The sequence below is a fragment of the Scyliorhinus torazame genome, chromosome 1 (genome assembly GCF_047496885.1).
Source record: "Scyliorhinus torazame isolate Kashiwa2021f chromosome 1, sScyTor2.1, whole genome shotgun sequence".
Classification (NCBI taxonomy): Eukaryota; Metazoa; Chordata; class Chondrichthyes; order Carcharhiniformes; family Scyliorhinidae; genus Scyliorhinus; species Scyliorhinus torazame.
The window spans coordinates 378,024,638-378,038,009 of NC_092707.1; the positions used below are offsets into that span (position 1 = coordinate 378,024,638).

The window sequence follows — 13,372 nt, forward strand, 5'->3', positions numbered from 1 at the left end:
TCCCACGTCCATAGAGCCTACTCCCTGATAGATTTTTTCATTTTGAGTAGGGCGCTAATCCCGAAAGTGGAGGGAACGGAATACTCGGCCATAGCCATCTCGGACCACGCCCCGCATTGGGTGGAGCTGGAGTTGGGGGAGGAGAGGGACCAGCGCCCGCTGTGGGGCCTTGATGTGGGACTGTTGGCAGATGAGGGGGTGTGCAGGCGGGTGCGGGGGTGTATTGAAAGATACTTGGAGGCCAATGACAACGGGGAGGTGCAGGTGGGGGTAGTCTGGGAGGCGATGAAGGCGGTGGTCAGGGGAGAGCCAATCTCCATTAGGGCCCACAGGGAGAAGAGAGGAGAGGGAGAGGGAGGTTGGTGAGGGAGATTTTAAGAGTGGACAGGAGTTATGCAGAGGCCCCCGAGGAGGGGCTACTTAGGGAGCAACGGAACTTCCAGACGGAATTCGACCTGATGACTACGGGGAAAGCAGAGGCACAGTGGAGGAAAGCGCAAGGGCCGGTTTATGAGTATGGGGAGAAGGCGAGTCGGATGCTGGCACATCAGCTTCGTAAGAGGGAGGCAGCGAGGGAGATTGGCGGAGTTAGGGATAGAGGGGGGAATACGGTGAGTGCGGTGAGAATAAAAAAGGTATTTAGGGACTTCTATGGGGATCTGTACAAGTCTGTGCCCCCAGCGGGGGAGGAGGGGATGCGACGATTTCTAGATCAGCTGAGGTTCCCGAGGGTGGGGGAGGAGCAGGTGGCTGATTGGGGGCGCCGATTGGGCTGGAGGAACTGGTTAAAGGATTGGAGAACATGTAGGCGGGGAAGCCCCGGGGCCGGATGCGTTCCCGGTTGAATTTTATAGGAAATACGTGGACCTGCTGGGCCCGTTGCTAGTGAGGACTTTTAATAAGGCGAGGGAGGAGGGAAACATGCCCCCGACAATATCTAAGGCGTTGATTTCTTTGAAGCGGGACAAGGATCCATTGCAATGTGGGTTGTATAGACCGATCTCGCTCCTCAATGTTGACGCTAAGTTGCTGGCGAAGGTGCTGGCTACGAGAATTGAGGACTGTGTCCCGGGGGTGATTCATGAGGACCAGATGGGATTCGTGAAGGGTAGGCAGCTAAATACAAATGTGCGGAGGCTCCTCAATGTGATTATGATGCCCTCGGTGGAGGGGGAAGCGGAGGTAGTGGCAGCTATGGACGCGGAGAAGGCCTTTGATCGGGTGGAGTGGGAGTATCTTTGGGAAGTGTTGCGGAGGTTTGGGTTCGGGGAGGGGTTCATCAGCTGGGTCAGACTGCTATTTGAGCCCCGGTGTGAGTGTGGCTCCGAACCGGCGGAGGTCGGAGTACTTTCGGCTGTACCGGGGGACGAGACGTGTGCCTCTTATCACACTTGTTGTTTGCACTGGCAATTGAGCCGCTGGCCATGGCACTGAGGGAGTCCAGGAAATGGAGGGGATTGGTTCGAGGGGGAGAGGACCACCGGGTGTCATTATACGCTGATGACCTGTTGTTGTATGTTTCGGATCCAGTGGAGGGGATGGCGGAGGTCATGCGGATCCTTGGGCATTTTGGGGACTTTTCGGGATATAAACTCAACGTAGGGAAGAGTGGGTTCTTTGTGGTGCACTTAGGGGACCAGGGAAGGGGGATAGACCAGTTACCACTGAAGAGGGCAGAAAGGAGCTTTCGGTACCTGGGGATCCAAGTAGCTAGGAGTTGGGGGGGCCCTGCACAAACTTAATTTGATGCGGTTGGTGGAGCAGATGGAGGAGGATTTTAAAAGATGGGATATGCTGCCGCTCTCACTGGCGGGTAGGGTGCAGTCGGTAAAAATGACGGCCCTTCCGAAGTTTCTCTTTGTGTTCCAGTGCCTTCCCATTTTAATCCCCAAGGCCTTTTCCAAACGGGTAAGCAGGAGCATCATGGGATTTGTGTGGGCGAATAAGACCCTGAGGGTGAAGAGGGTGTTTCTGGAGCGTAGCAGGGCTAGGGGGGGCTGGCGTTGCCGAATCTGTGTGGCTATTATTGGGCAGCCAATGTGGCGATGATCCGCAAGTGGGTAATGGAGGGAGAGGGGGTGGCGTGGTAGAGGTTAGAGGTGGCGTCCTGTGTGGGCACGAGCCTGAGAGCGTTGGTGACCGCTGCCGCTCTCGCCGACAAGGTACACCACGTGTCCGGTGGTGGCGGCGACGCTGAAGATCTGGGGGCAGTGGAGGCGACACAGGGGCGAGGTGGGGGCCTCGGTTTGGTCCCCGATTCAGGAGAACCATCGGTTCGTCCCGGGAAGGATTGATGGGGGGTTTCGGAACTGGCATCGGGCAGGGATTAGAAGAATGGGGGACCTGTTCATCGATGGGGCGTTTGCGAGCCTAGGTGCGTTGGAGGAGAAGTTTGGGCTACCCCTGGGAAACGCTTTTAGGTACATGCAAGTGAGGGCGTTTGTGAGGCGGCAGGGAGGGAATTCCCGCTGCTTCCGGCACGTGGGATTCAGGACTGGGTGATTTCGGGTGTATGGGTTGGAGAAGGCAAAGTTTTGGTGATTTATCAGGAGCTGCAGGAAGAGGATGAGGCCTCGGTGGAGGAGTTAAAAGGCAAGTGGGAGGAGGAGCTTGGGGAGGAGATAGATGAGGGTCTGTGGGCTGATGCCCTGAGTAGGGTTAATTCTTCCTCCTCTTGCGCCAGGCTTAGCCTAATACAGTTCAAGGTTACTCACAGAGCACATATGACAGGGGCGAGGTTGAGTAGGTTCTTTGGAGTGGAGGACAGATGTGGGAGGTGCTCGGGGAGCCCGGCAAATCACGTCCATATGTTCTGGTCGTGCCCGGCACTAGATGGGTTTTGGAGAGGTTTTGCGAGGACTATGTCCAAGGAGGTGAATGCCCGGGTCAAGCCGAGCTGGGGGTTAGTATTATTTGGGGTATCGGACGAGCCGGGAGTGCAGGAGGCGAAAGAGGCCGGTATTCTGGCCTTTGCGTCCCTGGTAGCCCGGCGGAGGATTTTGTTACTATAGAAGGATGCGAATGAATGAATGAAATGAAAATGAAATGAAATGAAAGCCCCCTAGTGTGGAAGCTTGGATCAATGACATGGCAGGGTTCATCAAGCTGGGGAGGATAAAGTTTGCCTTGCGAGGGTTTGTGCATGGGTCCCTCAGGCGGTGGCAACTGTTCCTAGACTATCTCGCGGAGCCTTAGGAGGAGGTCAGCAGCAGCCCTGGGGCGGGGCGGGGGGGGGGGGGTTCTCTTGGGGTGGTGTTTGGGTTAAGGTGGGTTTTCTTTTCCTATTTGTGCTTTTTACTGTTATATGGGGGATTACTGTATATGGGGGAAATCCAATGTATAATTTCTACTTGTGTTCTTGTTGCTTTCTTTTTGTTTGGGGGGGGGGGGAGGGGTTGTTGAAAATTTGTTGAAAAACTTGAATAAATATATATATTTTTTAAAAATGCTAATTATATAAATTTTGTTTCAAAGCAAAGTGAAGTAAAGTTAATGTTTACAGGGTTACCCTTTTCTGCTGCTCAAAAGATCCATGCATTCTGTTTTCAAATTTAACATTTAATTATATTGCCAGAAGCCTTGTGTGGTTTGAGAAGTTACAAAGGTCTTTCTGTACTTGAAGGGTTAACCAGGGAGCAGCTCTCTTCCTCAGTGACAAATGAAGTGTAAAATGTACCCCTTTACAATAGCAGTCAAAATAATGCATCTCCTGTATGCTATAAAACCCGGTAATTTGTGTCGGCCTCTGCTAGAGTGAAAGGAGATGTAAACTGACAACAAAAGAGCTACTCTAAGTATGGCAAATTGAAATGTCACTGAAAAATCTCCATTACTGGTATTGAGTGCATGGAATCTTGCTTGCACATGTTGTACGGTAGACTTCATAACTTTCCGACTTTAATGGATACAGTGTTCTGTATTCGCAGGATAATGTTTCAGTTAATGACCATGATTTATCATGCCTCCTAGTAATCTCTCCAGCTGGTGTAGGTTTTCACTGATAAGTGAGCACAATTTGTAATCTGGAAAATTCAGGATACTAGTTTAAAGTGTGCATTCAGATTTTTATTTTTTTAAAATATATGTATATAATAAATTCTCCCATCTCATTTGTGGTCACATTAGACTGAGTAATTCCTACATTTTGACTACATTGACAGAATATAAATTTCCTCTCACTTATTCATTCATGCTGGCCAAGCCAGCATTTGTTTCTCATCCCATATCATCTTTGAACTGAGGCTTGTTGCTAGGCCTTTTCAGAGGGCAGCTGTGGATCTGGAGTCACGTGTAGGCCAGACAAGGTAAGGGCGGCAGATTTCCTTCCCTGAAGGACACGTGAAGTGGATGAGCTTTTACAACAATCGATGCTAGTTTTATGGTCACCATTAAACTAGCTTTTAATTCCCTAGATCCACAGTCAGGGCCTGTGGATTACTAGTCTAGTAACATTACCACTACACAACCAGCTCTACCAGCTTTTTCATTGTTAATAAATAGGTGGCTGTAATTCAATTTTGTTCATTACTTAAAAGCAGTACATGCTCAATGTATAATGGTGAGCTAGAAATAGCAAACATAATTGACATGGTAAATTGCTTTGCTTTGTGTTGAATGTAGTGTATTCCAGTTTTAATTTTTCATAACGCCGTGTTGCTATGCTCCTTTTCACAGTAACTTCATTGCACTGTTAATGTAAGCCTACTTGTGACAATAATAAAGATTATTATTATTTTTAATATTGAAGTTTTCCTGGAAAGTTCCTCAGTTAGCTGGAGAGTTCTACCATTTCGTAGTTCAGCATTTGACTTCCAAAAGCCAAGTCTCGCTGTATTAAACAGTTGTTTCATCTGGTAATTTATCCTTTGCAAGACATTTTTACCTAGTGAGTGAATCAGCAACAAAATTACATCAAATGCCTGCAGTAAGAAAGTTTATGTTCATGATATCACATTTTTTGATATTTGCCTGGTCAGCTCAGAACAGATTTTGCCAGGAGTTATTATGGGGTAGAGTTTCTGCTTTCAGGATCAATTGAGTCATTGAGCGCAAGTTGTGCTGGCTCAGTTACATTTCACGTTTTCCCTGAAATTCATTTGCGTAATTACAAACATAAAATTTTCCATGCATCAGTCTAATACAGCATAGTTCTATATTTTCCTTTGTGTTCAAAATATTCATTTTATTGATAAGTAATAATCTTATACAGTGTTACTAATATAACTGTAAATCTGTTTATCACAAAAATTAATAACTGTGATCTTCCACCTGTGAATAATTCTATTTTAAATCATTAAAAAAGACTGGTCTGTTACTCAGTAAATTTAATATTTATTTTAATGCAAAACTTTTGAAACATGCTTACTATTCCCATGTGCCGAAGATAACGTGCTCCATTTTGAAAACCCTCTGTGAAACAGCCACAATTAGAAAAATTCACCATCCTCATTATTTAGATTTTAGGCTGTTTTGGGACAAAAGTATTTTTGAAACAGCATTAAAGATCCTGAAAAGGGCAGCACGGTGGCCTAGTGGTTAGCACAGCTGCCTCACGGCGCCGAGGCCCCAGGTTCGATCCCGTCTCTGGGTCACTGTCCGTGTGGAGTTTGCACATTCTCCCCGTGTCTGCATGGGTTTCGCCCCCACAACCCAAAAATGTGCAGAGTAGGTGGATTGGCCACACTAAATTGCCCCTTAATTGGAAAAAATAATTGGGTAATCTAAAATTTTTTTAAAAATTAAAGATCCTGGAAATTCTATAAACATCCTATTGGATGTTTTGTGTTTAAAATCCCCTTCTCTTTTGCGCTGGTTCTGCTGATTTCACTTGAGTGGTGACAAAAGAATGATACATGTAAGTTTGTTGCACAAGGGGTTAACATTTATATGGGATAAAGAGTAGACTCAATTAGCTGGGTTACCAGATAACAATTAACTGTTTCTGATAAATGCTATATCAGTTTGGTACGTTGAGGTCATTAGTACATTTCAAAGAGGTTCTCGTATATAATATTGGATTGGTTGATCTGCTCTTGTTGTTGAGGAAGGAGTGTTTGAATAATGAAATGGGATTTTTGGTCTGCCTAAAGCAGACGATTCCGAGTTTAACTTAATGTCTGTAAACTAGTTCCTCTGATATTGCAGCACCCTCTCAGCACCCAAAGTGTCAGCACAGATTTGGTGAAGTCATTAGTGTTTCTCTGCTATGAAATATGATGATACTTAAAACTGAATTTTTTTTTAAAGGGAACCATTCATCCTTTCCACAAAGCTCACAGATCTCTAGGTGGAAAGTTTACACAAGAATTCCTGCTGGTGGCAGCTGACAGGCGGGTAAGTGGTGTACAAAACTTGAACCTAGTTACCATAGTCTTGTTGCTTCCTTGTGGGCCTCTGCTAAAATGTTTATTCCTTCTATATCTGTAGAGGTTGCAGGGCAAGTTTTGATATTTAAATGTCAGTTAAAAAGGGATAACTTTTATTTATTTGTGAGGCCCACATCAGTTAATGGATAATTTAGAATGAGGTAGCGGATTGCCAATCTGACTGAGGCAGTAAGGGCACATTCTGGAAATGTAAGCATTGGCCTGCAAATTTGCAGCTGTCATGATGGCAAAACAGTTAGCTCTCGCCGCCATTACTGTGTAAAATAATGGCAACTTAAATGCAGCAATCTAGAAGTTGCTGCTCTTGATGCCTGCTCCTCCAGCATGTACTTTTTCAAAATTGTTTCATGGGATGGAAGCGTCCTTGGGAGGGTCAGCATTTATTGTTCTTTCCTAATGATCATTAATGGTGGTGGTGAGCTGCCTTCTTGAACTGCTGCAGTCCAATTGGTGTAGGTACACTTACCGTGCTGTTAGGACATGAGTTCCAGGTTTTTTATCCAGCAACAATGGAGGAACAGCGACATAGTTCCACGGCATGCTGGTGTGTGCCTTTGAGGAGAGCCTGCAGATGGAACACACTGCTGGCATTGAGTATCAGTGGTGGAGGGAATGAACGTTTAAGGTGTGGATGGGGTGCTGATCAAACAGGCTGGATGGTGTTAAACTTGAATATTGTTGGAGCTGCACTCATTCAGGCAAGTGGAGAGTAATCCGTCACACTCCTGGCTTTTTTTTTTAGTGATGGTAGATAAGCTTTGAGGAGTCAGAAGTTGAATTATCTCCTGTTGTAGCCATCGTATTTAGATGGCAGGCCCAAATCAATTTTTGGTCAACTGTAGTTCCCAGGGTGGGGAATTTGGTGATGGTAACGCCATTGAATGGAAGATGGCTAGGTTCGCTATTGTTGGAGATGGCCATTGCTTTGTACTTCTGTGGCATGAAGCTACTGGCCACTTACCAGCCCAAGCCTGGATCTTGTCCAGGTCTTGCTGCATATGGTCACAGACTGCTTCAATATCTGAGGAGTTGCGTATGGAACTGTACACTGCAATCATCAGTGAACATTCACACTTCTGACTTTAAGATAGAGGGATTAAGATTGATGAAGCAGTTGAAGATGGTTGGGCCTTGGATGCTAACCTACAATGATAGACTGGGGCTGAGATGATTGACCTCCAACAACCACCACCATCTTCCTTTTTGCGAGGTATGGCCCCAACCAGCAAAGGGTTTTTCCCCTGATACCCATTGACTTCAATTTTGCCAGGGCTCCTTAATGTCACACTCGGCCAAATGCTGCCTTAACGTCAAGGGCAATCACTTTCACCTTCTGTGTTGAATTGACTGTTGCAGTCTTTGCATATACAATCAACATACAATTGCTAGTATGAAGTTAAATTTGACTTTTTACTCCATTCTGGCTGCAAAAATCAACAACAACGTTGAGCCCTGTTTGATCAAGAGTAACTGAATTAACAATTGTACAGTTTCATAATTACTGATGAACAACTTCAGCCCTGAATAACTAATTTTATAAGTGTGGAGCCTCATTCCCAGAGAAGAACATTCAAAAATTGAATGATTTTTAAAATCATTTTTATTTCTTTTTGAAGTTCTATTTAACATTTCAGCTTCCCCCTTATCCCATATATATGTCGCAATCTTTATTTCACTTTCTGTACAATGATTAAAATGATTCATTTTAAAATTAATTTGACTTCCTGCTTTGTTGCCTGGGAATTCTTCTATCCAACAGCTGATCAGCCTACTCTTTTCCTGGATCCCCTAAAGATGGTGCTACATTCCTGTATGTTTCGCCCGATGCCCCTGTCTATGTATTTACATTGCAAATTTTTATGTTTGCCCTATTATGCATTTTCTTTTCATGTACGGAATGATCTGTCTGAGCTATACACAGAACAATACTTTTCACTGTACCTCGGTACACGTGACAATAAAAAAAATCCAGTCCATTCAAGGTCATGTCAGAATAGAGGAAATCCACACTTGGGTCAACGAGTTGACCGCAAAATTAGGACCAGTACCTAGATTTCAAGATTAGATTTTGGATATTGTCTTTCCTTTACCAGCTTTATATTTTTAAGTTTAAAAAGTTGTGTACGGTTTCATAATATACCACATGTTCTCATTGTTTTATAAGGTTGAAAGATGCATTTAATTCCCGAATGATCACATTGATTTTGCATGTATTTGCAATGCATTATCTTTTTTTTTTAATAAATATTTTTATTCTCCTTTTTCACATTTTCAGCCAAATTTACACCCACCAACAATCAACGGTAACAAATACAATGTCAATCCCCTGGCCAACGATTCCTCCCACCCACACCCAAACAACCCTCAACATTTTAAATACAAACATCAAAGAAAAGGATTCAGGAATCCACCATCCACCCATACATATTCACCACCAACATACACAGTCCAACACTGCCCCCCCCTCAATGTTCGATGTCATCCAATTCTTGAAAGTGCATAATAAACACAGCCCATGAATTGTAGAATCCTTCCATCTGTCCCCTCAACTCAAACTTCACCTTCTCGAGTGTTTAAAAACTCCAACTGATCCCCCCCGCCACGCCAGCAATGCATCATTGATGGTTTCTTGGAACATCGCTAATAATATTTTCATTGCATAGCAATTCCCTTGCCGGCAGCCCGGGGGTTTCCTGCCGGCGTGGGGCTGCCCCACAATGGGAAACCCCATTGATCAGCCAGCGTAGCGGAGCATCCCGACGGCGGGGTGAAACAGAAATATGGCGAGGCGGGGGCAGAGAAGCCAGCCCATGATGCACCATTTGCAGCTTTGGGCCTACCTGTCCCTCATTTACATTATTTCACTTTTCAAAAGCTTTAAAATATGTTTCATTAAACTGATTTCACTTAACAAAATTCCTTAGTTTGCGAGCAAAGTAGGAAAAAGCTATCTCAGCAAAAGCCACAATGGAAATATATCAATTAAATACAAGATTAAAAAGCCAATTTTAAAAAAGAACCCCCAGGCTGCATACATACATTGTGACTCAGAGGGTAGGCATCAGACCTTGTAGAAATCATTGGAAATTTACAATGCAGAAGGAGGTCACTTGGCCTGTTGTGTCTGCACTGGACCTGCACTTGGGTCTTGGATAATGCCAGCAGCAGATGAGCAATGCTGAACCCAGTTTTCTCTTCTCTATGCCAATTCCCAACACATTTAGGTACAGTCAGTAAAGCGGTGGTTGGTATGCTAGAATTTGGTGGCAAATTTTCGTTACTGGCTGCTGCGCCAATCCTCTGGCATGTTCCCATCTGCAGCCTATTTTTGAGGTGGACAGGGCGACTTCTGGCGATTGACCACTACCAGCCCACCATTTAGGCTAATTAAGGGTACTTTATACATGCTCTCTGGATGGTCCACTGATATGACTAAAGCTCCTAGATGAAATGGTAATGGCCTCACCCACAGGGGCTGTTTAGCATAGGGCTAAATTGCTGGTTGTGAAAGCAGACCAAGGCAGGCCAGCAGCACGGTTCAATTCCCATACCAGCCTCCCCGAACAGGTGCCGGAATGTGGCGACTAGGGGCTTTTCACAGTAACTTAATTTGAAGCCTACTTGTGACAATAAGCGATTTTCATTTTCAGGTGCCCTCTTAAATGGTTAACTTCTCAGATCTCCTGCAAGGTCCACCACATCCATCTCCAGGTTCACCACCTTGGAAACCAGCCTCGCGTCGGGATCAGGACCCTGGAACTAAAATTCAACCCAAGTGTTTCCATTTGTGATATGTCTGGAAAAATGTTACACTCTTGACAGTGTTGACTGATGGTTAAACTCTATCCCCTTTGCTACTATCACCTGTATGCATTTGTTTGATATTTTCAATGCCTGCAGTCGGTGAAATAAGGTTCCCCATTTGACCCAAACTCAAACTGAGAGACCTCTTCGATTTCATCATGCACAATGTATTTTTACAGTTTATTTTTCATTTGTTTAAAGGCCAGCAGAACCATGCTCCTAATGAACACTTGGGATATGCATGAAAATGGCCTTGGATAATTGATCTGTCTCATTTTCTGTTCTTTCCCCATGGACATTCCTAGGTTCCGCCTGGCGCTCCTGTCTCAATGGCTTGAACTAATGAAGTTAGTAGTTGGGGAACTGCAGGCATGAATTCACATCCTACTGTTTCTTAGTGCTGCAGGTCAGCACAGAAATACACTCAATCCCTGCTTTTGTTAACGTTTTGTGTCTGCTGCCCTGGTTTTCAAATTGCACCAATTCATCTAAGTGGGCAAGGTATTTTAAATCGTAACCATAAGGTGATTTGGGTTACTGCCAGTTGCGTTCAGCAGTTGACTAACTGCATTCAGAATTCAAGTAGAGCAACTTATTTTCTTCTCCCTTTAACTCCCTCTTGCAACTTTCTTAGCTAACTTGAGTTTCTGGCATGCACTGATGCTGTTTCATGCTAAACTCCAATGCTTACTTGCGGTGGCGACTATGGAGGAGTAAGTCGCACGTTTGGTGGCTCCCGCTCTGGTCGGATTTTTGGACCTTTCCCCCGGACTTTTCTTTGGTTTTGAACAGTGGACTCGAAAGCCGAGGCAATTGGGCACCGTTTCCATGTATTAGTGTCTGGAGCAAAGGACCAGAAGTGCACGAAAGGGCAGAAATAAGAAGTTAGCCACGATGTGTGTTGAAGCTGCAGCGGGAGACAGTCTGGCTGAGGACCAGACCTCTGGGGTGGCAGCACAGCGAGCAACGGACCCGGTGATGCAGGCCACCCAGGGTGGTTTTGCCAGGCAGAAGCGGGAATGTTTGGACCCGATTAAAGAATCGATCGATCAGCTAGAGCGTAGATTGGACGCCCAGGATCGGGCGATTCAGAAGGTCGGGAAGGTGCTGGCGGAGCAGGAGGAGCATCAAACAGTGCTGGAGCTGGAGGTGGGGATGCTTCGGGAACAGCAGAAAATGCTCCTGGAGAAGGTGGAGGACCTTGAGAACCGGCCCCGCCGGCAGAACTTAAGAATTGTCAGGCTCCCGGAGGGGGCTGAGGAAGCAGACGCTGGGGCATACATAGCGGGTATGTTTGAAAAGCTGCTGGGGGAGGGGGCATTCCCCCGACCGTTGGAGGTGGACAGGGCGTACCGGGCCCTTGCAAGGAAGCTGCGAGCGGGGGACCCTCCGAGGGCATTGGTGAGATTTCACAGGTTCCTGGACAAGGAATGCATTCTTCGGTGGGCCAAGTGAACGTGGAGTTGTAAATGGGACAACAGCATCCTGTGGGTGTACCAGGACCTGAACGTGGAGGTGGCGAGGAAGAGGGCAGGATTGAATCAAGTCAAGTCTATTTTCTTCAAGAAGCAGGTGAAGTTCGGTCTGCTGTATCCGGCGCGGCTTTGGATCACGCATGAGGACCAGCATCACTATTTTGAGTCGCCCGATGAGGCACTGGACTTTGCTAAAAGAAAAGGACTGGTGGGGGGTCTGAGAACTCTCGAACTTTGAGACAACTTGTTGGCCTATATTGGGCCCCTTTTTTTCCTATTTTTGCCCCTCGGTTTTTGGGGTTTTGCTTTCCTGTTTTTAAATTGACTATGCCTTCACTTATTGTTTCATGTCTGTCTTTGGGGTTCTGTTTAAGAAATAGAAGGGGGGGGAAAAGTCGATTTTTCGTTTTTAGGTTATTTTTCACGGTGGATGGTGGCAATGTCCCTGTTGTCTTTATTGATGTGCACTTTTGTGGGATGGAGGGGTGCCTGTCTGAGTTTCGGTAGGGGGTGCTTTTGTTTCTGTGTTTTCTTGCTGTTGGGTGTTTGTTTGGGGATTGTTAGATGAGGGAGTTTGTTTGTACGAGTGGGGGGAGGGGGGCAAGGGAACAATAGGTGGGAGACTTCTTGGCACCGGGGGCGGGGGCCACCAAGCTAGCTGGGTGAGCTAGCTCACGGGCGCACATTGGGGCGTGTGCATATATTTAGTTTATTAGGTGGGTTAGATTTTAGAGTAGTGTTGTTGGGGTGGGGGGGGGGGGGAGATGGGTTCTGCTGACGAGGGAGGGACTTCGGTGGAGGGACACTGAGGTCGGGGGTGGGGGCTGCCATGGGGCGGGCCGGAGGAGGTGCGGCGCAGTAGCTGGAGGCGGGCCCAAGCAAGGGGATAGCTGCTCGGCGTGGAGGTGGGGGGGGGCACTTTGCCCCCCAACTAGGCTGATCACCTGGAATGTTTGGGGGCTAAATAGGCCGGTAAAGAGGGCACGTGTGTTTGCGCACCTGAGGGGACTGAAGGTGGACGTGGTAATGTTGCAGGAGACACACCTCAGAGTAGTGGACCAGGTCAGGTTGAGAAAGGGCTGGGTCAGTCAGGTCTTCCACTCGGGGCTGGACACAAAGACTAGAGGGGTGGCCATCCTGGTTAACAGGCAGGTGACATTTGAGGTGGGAAGAATAGTCTCGGATGTGGGAGGTCGATATATCAGGGTTAGTGGCAAGCTGCAGGGGATGAAGGTAGTGCTGGTCAATGTATATGCGCCAAATCGGGATGACGGGGATTTTATAAAGAGGGTGCGAGGGAAGATTCCGCACCTGGACTCGCACAAGCTGATCATGGGAGGGGATTTTAATACAGTTATCGATCCCGGCCTGGACCGGTTATGTTTGAGAATGAGCAGGGTGCCAGCAATGGCAAAGGAGCTGAAAGGGTTCATGGAGCAGATGGGGGGGCTGGATCCATGGAGATTTAGGCAGCCGAGGGCGAAGGAATTTTCTTTTTACTCCCACGTACATAAGGTGTACTCCCGGATCGATTTCTTTTGTTTTGGGTAGGGCCTTGTTGGCGGGGGTTGTGGACACAGGGTACTCGGCAATCACGATCTCGGACCATGCTCCGCACTGGGTGGACCTGCAGGTTAGTATGGATAGGAAGCAGCGCCCGCAATGGAGGCTGGATGTAGGGCTATTGGCGGACGAAGCGATGTGCGA

At 46.7% G+C, this 13,372-nt stretch overlaps 1 protein-coding gene across 3 annotated transcripts in view; it reads left to right on the forward strand.

Annotated features, from left to right (window-relative positions):
* Positions 1-13,372, forward strand: part of slc30a6 (solute carrier family 30 member 6) — a 227,985-nt gene that overhangs the window by 65,222 nt on the left and 149,391 nt on the right. For all 3 annotated transcript variants that reach the window (XM_072511928.1, XM_072511935.1, XM_072511945.1), the window contains one exon: positions 6,247-6,333. In XM_072511928.1, the coding sequence (XP_072368029.1) occupies positions 6,247-6,333 (87 nt within the window). The remainder of the gene's footprint in view (positions 1-6,246; positions 6,334-13,372) is intronic.